The sequence below is a fragment of the Mus caroli genome, unplaced genomic scaffold (genome assembly GCF_978045245.1).
Source record: "Mus caroli unplaced genomic scaffold, Mus_caroli_1 scaffold_12, whole genome shotgun sequence".
Classification (NCBI taxonomy): Eukaryota; Metazoa; Chordata; class Mammalia; order Rodentia; family Muridae; genus Mus; species Mus caroli.
Genome location: NW_028227267.1, coordinates 50,552,995 through 50,562,726, shown reverse-complemented (window position 1 = coordinate 50,562,726; position 9,732 = coordinate 50,552,995). Strand labels below are relative to the sequence as shown.

General features: G+C 51.6%; 1 protein-coding gene across 1 annotated transcript; it reads right to left on the bottom strand.

Annotated features, from left to right (window-relative positions):
• Positions 1-1,394: 1,394 nt before the first annotated feature.
• Positions 1,395-7,626, bottom strand: Lrp10 (LDL receptor related protein 10). The gene is made up of 7 exons (XM_021181630.2): positions 6,956-7,626; positions 6,620-6,664; positions 5,864-5,999; positions 4,037-4,227; positions 2,906-3,923; positions 2,522-2,651; positions 1,395-2,422 (listed from the first exon to the last, which is right to left on the bottom strand). Exons 1-7 carry the CDS (start codon positions 6,990-6,992, stop codon positions 1,838-1,840), a joined length of 2,142 nt encoding a protein of 713 aa, XP_021037289.1. The 5' UTR covers positions 6,993-7,626; the 3' UTR covers positions 1,395-1,837.
• Between the last annotated feature and the right edge of the window lie 2,106 nt (positions 7,627-9,732).

Here is a 9,732-nt window from a genome sequence, read left to right as displayed (position 1 = left end):
CGACAGCCCAGATTAACCATCAATCCAGACCTCCAGGCATGAAGCCCTGGCTTCAGTCTCCAGTACTGTACAAACCTGGTGTGGTGTTACATGCCTGTAATTCCAGCCCTTGGTGGGCCTAGGATAGTCTTTTAAAAAAACAAAAAACAACAAAGGAAACCTTATCGAGTACATCTGCTTCCTTATATTGTCTGTGCAAGGTCAATTCCCCTTCCCACCAACCCTGGGGTCCCACTGTGGCTGGCAGAAGCAAAGTTCCTGCTTGTACCAGAATAGGATAAACTGCTACCCTCATGTACAATGACTTACAATGACCTATAAGCCCAGCCTCCCCCTCTTCCCTGCACCCCCTATCCCCCAACATATCGATGCATCCCAACCAGGAGCCCTCTTTTTACCCTACTCTCTGTCCACAGTGCAGTCCACAGAGGGAGAGGGCTAGGGGAAGGGGAGGGATGAAGGTGTCAGTCAGCAGGGTCATGGGTGGCTACAGTGAGAGGCCAGGCAGCTCACTTCATGTTCTCTCTCCCTCTCCCTCTCCCTCTCCCTCTCCCTCTCCCTCCAGGGTTTGCCTGGGTAGCCTTAGCTGTCTGGGAACTCACTCTGAAAGCTTCACCACTTTCGTCCAAGCTGGGAGGGCGGGCCCAAAGAGAAAACTGTAAGATTCCCTAGCCTGGCAGCAGTCTCTGGAGAGCACTAGGTCAAAGCTTAGGGTTTCCCTGATCCAAGTTGTTGAGGGTCCTAAAAGGGAGAGCCTGGGGAAGCCAGTTTCCTGGGAACTTTAGGGAATGCTGACTCCTCTGAAGCTCTGGGGCAACTTCTGCCATCAGCCAGGGTTCCAACACTTCTCCCATCTCATCCCCTCATCCACCATGCCCAGTGCTTTAGCTCCAACCTCTCCTTGGGCTTCACCGAGGTGGGTCTAGCCTCTGTGTTTTAACCTGCTTCTTCTTACTACTGACAGCATGGTTGGGAACTTAGTCTCTGTCCTCCTCCAGGAAGACCCCCTGGATTTGGTCAGTCATGCCAGGGATTTCACAACCTCAAACTCTTTCCTTCTGCTTCTCTACCTGCTTTGAAGGGCCCAAGTGGAGACCTCACCTTCTTGCCTGGCTGGGGCAGAGAGCCAGTGGCTCCCAGGTTTTACCCAGGAACAGACTGCTGCTCTGATCTGTGCTGTGAGAGCATTCCATAATCAGACCCTTTCTTGACTTCAGGGCTCAGCTGGCTCTGAACTGGGCCTGCACTGAGTTCAGGCTGAGCCTGATGCCAATCAGTGTAGGGTTGGGGCCTGGAGAATGAAGATGGAGAAGGCTATTCCTCAGGGTTCCCTGCATGGCAGAGATGGACAGAGAGGATGCAGGATGCAGGCTCACAGCTTATTTACCAAGGGCTGAAGTTTATGATTCCTTTATTTTTGTCATCGATTTCCTGGACAATGATGCAGCTAAGGGGCAAAAGCACTTGTGTCCTCTAAGTGGTGTCCTCTAAGTGGGCCAGGTACTACAGGGATGGAGGCTGGCAAAACCATCACCCTGGCCAAATCCTCCCCTTGGTGGCTAGGTCTCCAGCCAAACAGTCTAGTAGTTAAGGCCACTTTTGGGTGGGGAGCTGGAAAGAACGGAGTGTCCAAGCCCGTGACCCTTGTGGGACCTTTCATAACACAGCCACCTGGACAGCAGGCTGGGCAGAGGGTGGCGGTGAAGTCTCTTGTCATACCAGAAGGTGTGTATAGTGAACGCTCTCCCTGCCGGAGGGACACTAACTTTCTGTGCTACATAGATCAGTGGGGAAGCTGAACCACTTCCAAGGATCATACCATTGTGCCTAGAGTCCCTCAGGCAAGCAATGGTTCATCCTCTGCCTCCACCACCCAGACTTCTGGCTCAGCCAGTGGCAATAACAATACATCGTCCTCATCCTCTGGGGACAGGACTGTTGTGTGAGTTCCAGTTTGGGTCCAAGTGGGGCCTGGGGACCACAGGCTGGGTAGGAGGCGGCCTCGTAGGACCTGGACAACTCCAGACAACAGTGATGATTCTACAGGCACTGAGGGTAGTGGCCCTGGGGGCTCAGAGTCAGTAGCAAGGGCGGGAAGTGTGCTTGGGGTTGGGATGGGGGTCTTGATGGGTAATGGAGGAGCCTGCTCCCCATCCTGCCCCCCTACTGCCCCACCCTCACAGGCTTGGCCTGTGCTGTCATCCAGGGCCTCAGAGGGAACAGAGGGTGTGACCTGGGATCTGGTCTCAGGAGCCCGAGCTGGGGTATTAGTTCGAGGAAGCAGGCCCCAACGACGGAGACGGCGAACCAGACGGCGGACGGAGCGTCCACGCTGGCGACGGCGGCCCCCTGAAGTACCACCTGGAGTCATATCCTGGCGTAAGATCTGAAGCAGAGAACGTAGGTTTCCCAGCACAGAGTTCTGCAAGGAGAGAGGCAGACGTCAGAATCAGGGTGGCCAGATGGCTAGGTAGGAAACAAGGCTGTCACCATGAGGTCCAAGGTTGGAAGAATGACTCACATCGTTAGGGTTCTCTGTGGGGAAGTCTTCCACAGGCGGGATGGCACCCTGGGCAATGAGCTGCCCATAGGAAGGGGGTGCCTGTTGCTGCACAATCTCGGCCTCCATCCGGGAGAGGGGGGCAAAGATGCTGGAAGAAAGGAGGGCCACTCAGATATAAGTTACTCAAAGTGAGGGCAATGTGCCTTGGCCCAGAAGGCCTCTTCCCTCCATTCCCAGGCCAGGTCTGTCCAAAGTCATGTCCCTTCCTTCCTAGAGACTACTCTCCGGAGCTGATGGCAGGAACCACTCCTCAAGGTGGGCCTGCTCAGTGCCCAGGAACTGCATGGGTCCCATCTCATCCTCAGTCCCGGCTCCTCCACAGCCAGCCCCCCTCCAACTGACCTGTACTCCTGGGTGCGGATGGCATAGAGTTTGCAGGTGCAGCCGAGAGCGATGACCAGCAACAGGCCACACACCAGGCTGCCAATGACTGCTGCTGTGATGACTTTTCGGGGCAGGGCGTAGGAGCAGTCCCACTCATCACTGCCGTCAGTACAGTCTGGCTGCCCATCACACACCCATGTCTCATACACACACTTCTCATCCCGGCACCGGAAGTTGCCGGGCTGGCAATGCCGGCAGCGCCTCTCATCCGCTCCATCAGCGCAGAACGTCTGGTAGTTGCAGCGGTCGGCAGGCAGGTAGCAGGCTGTGGCACCAGGGGTGCCTGCAGCTCCACAGGGGAAGTGCCCTGGTGGGCAGCCAGGGCAACCCTCCTCATCTGTGCCATCGGCACAGTCCCATGAGCCATCACAGCGCTGTGCCTCGCTATAGCAACGCTCACCTAGGTTTTCACTAGCCCCCAGGCCAGAGCCCAAGCCGCAGGGTTTGTCCCAAGGTAAACAGTAGCCCCGGACATGGTAGGTAGCATTAAAGCCCCGGCCACTGCTCCAAGCAACTGTGTGGTAGGACACAACAGCCTGACCAGACAGGGTCTCCACAGTGACAGCCTTGCCATTGCTGAAGTGGGTGAGACTACGTAGCAGTCGAGGAGTCTCGGGGGGTCCAGCACCATCATACACATGCACCGCATCTCCATAACTCAAGTCCAGGGCTGTGAAGCGCACTGCCAGTCTCCGGCCGTCATGGGGGTCCAGCAGCCACAGGCAGGACTGGGGGTGGGAGACTGAGGCCAGGTGTGAATATCCAGGGGAAGAAAAGACCCCATAAAAGTCCTCCAAGGTGAGATTGCAGGCCAGAGTTGGCACAGGGGCTGGGTTCAGGTTAGGGAGTGGATCTGAGCTGCAGCCTGCCTCGTCTGAGCCATCCCCGCAGGCATTGATCCCATCACAGCGCTGAGCAGCTGGAATGCAGCGGTGGTTCGGGCACTGGAACTCTTCTTGCAGGCACAGTAGCCAATCTGCAGAGGCATCAAGAGACAGGGAAGTGCCAGAACTCCCAGGATCCTTGCCTCTTCCCAGGGGACTCCCACTTCTCCTCCAATGGTCCCACCGCACACCCTGTTCAGCCTACCTTGGCTGTAAGTCAGCAAGAAGCCCTGGCCCGTGGGTGCTCTGGCCCCAGCATAGCTGTATGTAATGGTGACATTGCCCCCTGGTAGCTGCAAAGGGCCAGAAGGGGCCTCACACAGGGAGATTGGTGGCTGTAGAGGGGAGTGCAGGATTAAATGCTCTGAGCCACAGGCCAGATGCAGCTTCTGGAACCTATGAGGTACAGAAGAGCAAAACATGAGATGCTCTGGAGATTTGCTCCCCCACCCCCACCCCTGCCTCCCCTCTTGATGACAGGTTCCTGGTAGCCCAGGAAGCACAAATGCTTCCTTACCCATGATTCAACGAGCCAAATGAGAACTCAGCCAATCCAGTAAATAGAGTCGATGAGGAAAAATATAAACCAGGGGCAAAGTTCCAACAGAGGTGCCATCAGACCACAAGACCCTTCCTAGAGTCCTCTGAGGGAACTGATGTGCTCAGGGACCAAGGTGAGAGCAGGGTTATTACTTTCCAGTTGTGGCAATACCATAACCCAAGCACAGTGCCCGGCAGTTAGCTGACAAAATGTATCTGTTCAATTAACCATAACAACTCAGCTCCACAAGTGACAAGGGAAAATCTGAAGTCCCCAGGGCTGTACCACGGGTCAACAGTCTCTTTTTAGATTGTTCTCTCCTTTATATACCTTTCTGGATAAATTCTTTTGTGTTTCGTTTGTTTATTTTGTTTTTGAGGTAGGGTTTCTTTATGTAGCCTTAGCTATCCTGGAACTCAGGATTTAGACTAGGCTGGCCTTGAACTCACAGACTGAGTTTGTCTCTGCCTCCTGAGTGCTGGGATTAAAGGCGTATGCCATTACCATCCTGCTCTCTGGGCAAGTTCTCATCAAGTGAAATGTAGGGGTACAGTTCTCATCAAGTCTTAGGGGTACAGGGCTGGGATTGTTGCTTAGAGGTAGGGTGCTCTCATCTAGGATGTGTGAACCCCTGAGTTGTTTCCCAGTACTGAAGGCAAAATAAACAAAACAAAAACGACCAAAACCACACAAAAACTCCAAACAACAAACCAACTAAATGAAAACCAAAAACCAAAAAATAAAAACAAAAACAAAAAATAAGAAAAAAGAAAAAGGAATACTGGGCATAGTGACTCCACAGGAAAATCCAAAATTTGGGAGGATGAGATGGAGCTAACTTAGTGCCAGCCTGCTGGGCTGCACAGTGAAGATGGGATCTGATGCCTTCTTCCGGTATGTCTGAAGAGAGCAACGGTGTATTCAGATACATTAAATAAATAAATAAATAAATAAATAATCTTTTTAAAAAAACAAAAGGAGAGGAGAGGGGAGACAAGGGGAGAGGATGAGAGAGGAGAGAGGGGAAGGGGGAGGGGAGGGGAAAAGGGAAAGGGGGCAGAGGAGAGGAAGGGGGAGGGGAGAGTAAGGATGGAGCAGTGCAATGCAGAAAGGCAGACCCAGAGAAGGTTTGTTTTGCTAGAGACTGAACCCAGGACTTCTGCACACTCCAGACAAGCATTCCACCAATGAGCTAGTAATACAGTCCCAACCCTGAGGAAGGGTCTAAGTTGATTAACAACTAGGCCACGCTATGATTCAAGGACTCATCACAAGTTTAGCTGAGCCCAGAATAATTTCTAGAGTCCTTTTGAGATGGACAGTCCCCAAGCTAAATATCCACCATGGCTAAGCCTTTACAGCAGACCCAGCCAAACCAAATTTTCTTCTGCTGACAAGGATGGAAATAACCATAGAAAGGTGATCAAAGGCTTTTTCAGAGGGAGAGGGAAGGGGCAGTAGAGAGAAATGGGGACTTGCCTTATTTCTCACCTGACAGTTACTGTCTGATCCTTGCTGCCCAGGATAACCCAGGTGCAGTTGGCAGGAGAGCTTCGGCTGTCCTGGCCTAGAGGCCTCTGTAAAGTGCCTTGTACTTCCGAGAACACTGCTGGGGGCGACTCACAAGCTAGAGGGAGAAGGGGTCGGGGAGACAATGGTAGAGTTCTTTAACATTCTTCTTTCTCTCTGAATGCCTCAAGATGGCAAAAATCCCCACCCACCAGTTACAGCCAACTGGTCCCTCTCCATTTTTTTTTTTGTTTGTTTAAAGACAAAACCCTTTTGTAGCCTAGGCTATCCTCAAAGTCACTATATAGCTGAGGCTGGCCTTGAACTGATTCTCCTGCCTCTGCCTCCCACGTGCTGGAATTATAGGAGTTGACCACCCTACTCCTTTTCCATATTCTTTATACTTCATCTTAAATATTCACACTATAAATAATGTTACTGTAGGCTTTGTGCCAGCCACAGGGTCAGGTGGCAGAGGAAATACTGTTTCTACTCTCAGGAAGACCTTACCCTAACTAGGGAGACAAAACACGGATATTACACATAAAAAAAATGAGATGGTTTGTAACAACTACCAGGTACCAGTTCACATTGGGCCTCAGTTTCCTCTTCTGTAAAATAGTGGATGATACCTATTCTAAAATTACAGCAGACTTCAGGATCCAGGGGAGAGATTCTTTTTTCTAGGGTGCATCTTCATTCCCATGCCCCAGAACCCTAGGAACTCGCTCTACTTACCAGAATTTGGGAAAGTGATCCGGTCTGGGCGGGCCAGAGCACCTCCTAGAGGGGGATCGAGAAAGGGCAGCAGAGAGAGTCAAGTTTTCTTCACCTGGGCAACTCCGGGGGGAGGCCCATCTGAGACTTCCGGACAGTTTATAGGAAGGGGTAGAGGAGCCGGAAGGAGGCGCGTGACCTCGCCGAAAGGTCTCCTTCCCTGGCTGTGAGTGGGAGGGACAGTGTGGGACAGCCCGAGAGGTGGCCGAGGCTCGACGGGGCGGCGGTCGCAGGGGTCGTGGGACGCCAAGGAGGGCGCGGGACGGCGGGCAGTGACACCGGGGCGGGGACTCTTACCGAGGAGGAGGAAAAGAAGAGGGAGCGCCGATGGCATCCTGGGTCGAACAGGGGTGCCGGCAGGGTCCCGGGGCGCTTCTTGTCTACCTGGCAGGAAGCTCCTCGCCGGGTGGGGGCTGCATAGCCCCGGAGCGACCCAGGCTCGGGGTGCCAGGGCTGGACGCACGGCGGAGAAGAACAGGCGTGACGCCTCTTGCTAACTTCAGAGTTGATCGCTCCTTACCAGTGCCCGGCGGTGCTCGCCCGGAAGGCCGCGAGCGTCCCGGCCAGGCCCGGCCGCACCTGCCGGGCTCGACGCTGCGTCCTCCGCGGACCAAACTTTGTGGACTGTCCGTCCCCGAGCCGGCGCGCGGCTCGGTCCCCGCGGCCCTAAGGGGACGCCGGCTTTGCACAGCTCGCGGTGCCCAGCGGACCCCGGCCGAAGCCCAGCAGCCGGCGACGAGGGGCGCGGCCAGCCTGGCCCCACCCCTGCCAGTCACCGCGCGGCCACGCCCACCTGCGCTCAGCTCCTTTCCGGGTTGCTTTTGCTGTCACGCTCCGGATCGCCCTTTGCCTGCCGCCTGCGTTATCTTTCAGATGTGTCTTGTCAAAGGATGTCTGCTTTTCCCGCCGTAACTGCTAAGTGTCTTTGGACCCTTAAATCCTCAGTACTTTTTCTTGACCCCAGCGCCTTAGATCCCGTAGCGCTTCTGGTAGTAAGCCTTTACTGAACCAATTACCAGGCGCTATTATAATTATCTGTTACAATGTTTATTCATCACTCCCGCCCCCGGCTCAGCTTTGGAAACTGACACTTCCTGTAGGCTGGGGCCTAGACTGGGTACCTTTGTCCCAAGAGTGTTGCTTGCTCTCCTGCTGAGATCCAGTGATCTCTACGAATGGTAAATACATAATATGGCTTCACGCTGGATCCGTGAACTTGAGAAAATTACTCCTCCGTTCAGCAGTCCTGTAAAAATTGAAGGTCATGATAGTGTGACTCCCTCCTATGGTACTTGTGAACATTTAGGGTAATATTGTAGATTGAGTCCTAAGCACGTTGGCAGACGTATGACGTGAAGTGTTTCTATCTGATAGCAACAATATTCTCAGTCACAGGGTAGTATTATTAAATGTTGTGGGTTTCCGGTTTCCTGTGGCACAGGTGGGTAATATTTACGAAAGAATAATAAGTTGAATACTTTTTTTCACATTTCAGGCTTATACCTAAGTACATTTAGTATACATATAGTAAATATTTAACAGCGAGATGTTTGTTCCTCTTGTCAACAGTCCTGTGAGGTAGTCTATGGTTACTTCCATTTTACAGATAAGGAAGTGCTGGCATGGAGAAGTTCAGTAATACCTTCCCCTAATCTGAATATTCAAATCTGAATGGCTCCCACTATTTTAAACTATTTGAGCACCGACATAGTGCCACAGGTGGGAAATTCCATACAGTGAAACTTTGTTTCATCTTCAGCATTGCTAAAAATAATTGATAAATTTATCATCAGGTTACTTGTGATGTGTATATGAAACATGAATAGATGCCATCTACCCGTGTGCTGTGGCATACATTGCAACTTGTGTGTGTGTGTGTGTGTATGTGTGATTAAAATAAATGTCAACAAATATTTTCAGTGCTTCCAGGGAATCACTCACCATCTGCTAGGTATTAATCATAGCATTTTGCATATATTATCTCACTGAAAGGTGACCACACCTCTGAGAAGTCAGTGTTGGAAACTGAGTCACAAATAGTTGAGATACCTTGTTTCTAAATCAAACTCTTGGCATATAAAAGAGCTAGACTCAGACAAGACTCAGTCAAGTTCTCTGGACCAGACTCCCTGCTGCTAGAGATGACATGGTAGATTCTAGAATCCTCAGATAAAAGTCTTTGTTTTTGAGAAGTCTCTTGTATCTTAGGCTGGCTTTGAACTCCTGGTTCTCTTGCCTCTACTTCCAAGTGATGGCATCATAAGCACGTCACCATGTCCAGCTGGAACAAGAATTTTAACATCTGACTACTCTCTAGGATAGATTTTATGTAAAGCAGCTGGTCATGCTGCTGTATACCTTTAGTTCCAGCACTCAGGGGGTCAAGGCAGGTGGGTCTTTATGGGTTTGAGACCTGTCTTGTCTACCTAGTAAGTTTCAGGCAAGCCAATACTACACAGTGAAGCCCTATCTCAAATACAAAAAACACTAGACTGTCTGTAAATAAGGAACGAGGTTATCTGCCAACTAGTCACCTGTTTTGAGATTTATTGCACAACTTTCTGCAAACTACATTTCCCAGGTTCCCTTTCAGAATCATCTCAATGTAGTCTCAGCTATTGGGGAAGATTGGGACAGGGAGGAGGGATGTGCCCTACACCCCTGCTTTAACTTTGGGTGGGGCAGGAGCTATCTGTCTGCCCTGGTTTCAGCTGTGGCTGGGTAGCATAACCTCTAGTTACTCAGGTTCTCCCCCTTCCTTCCTTCCTTCCTTCCTTCCTTCCTTCCTTCCTTCCTTCCTTCCTTCCTTCCTTCCTCAGCTTTTCCTGACTTTCTCAGCATCTGCTTTCAGCATTTTGGCAAATTTGTCTTATCTGTGCATATTTCTTCCATGTACTCCCAACTTCTTATTTCTCCCCAAGATTTATTTTTATGTGAGTATGACTCTGTGTGTGTGTGTGTGTGTGTGTGTGTGTGTGTGTGTGTGTGCCATGTCATGTGTAAGTACCTGTAGAGGACATCAGATCCCCTGTGGCTGGAGTTAACCTGCAATTGTAAGTTGCCAGATGTGGGTG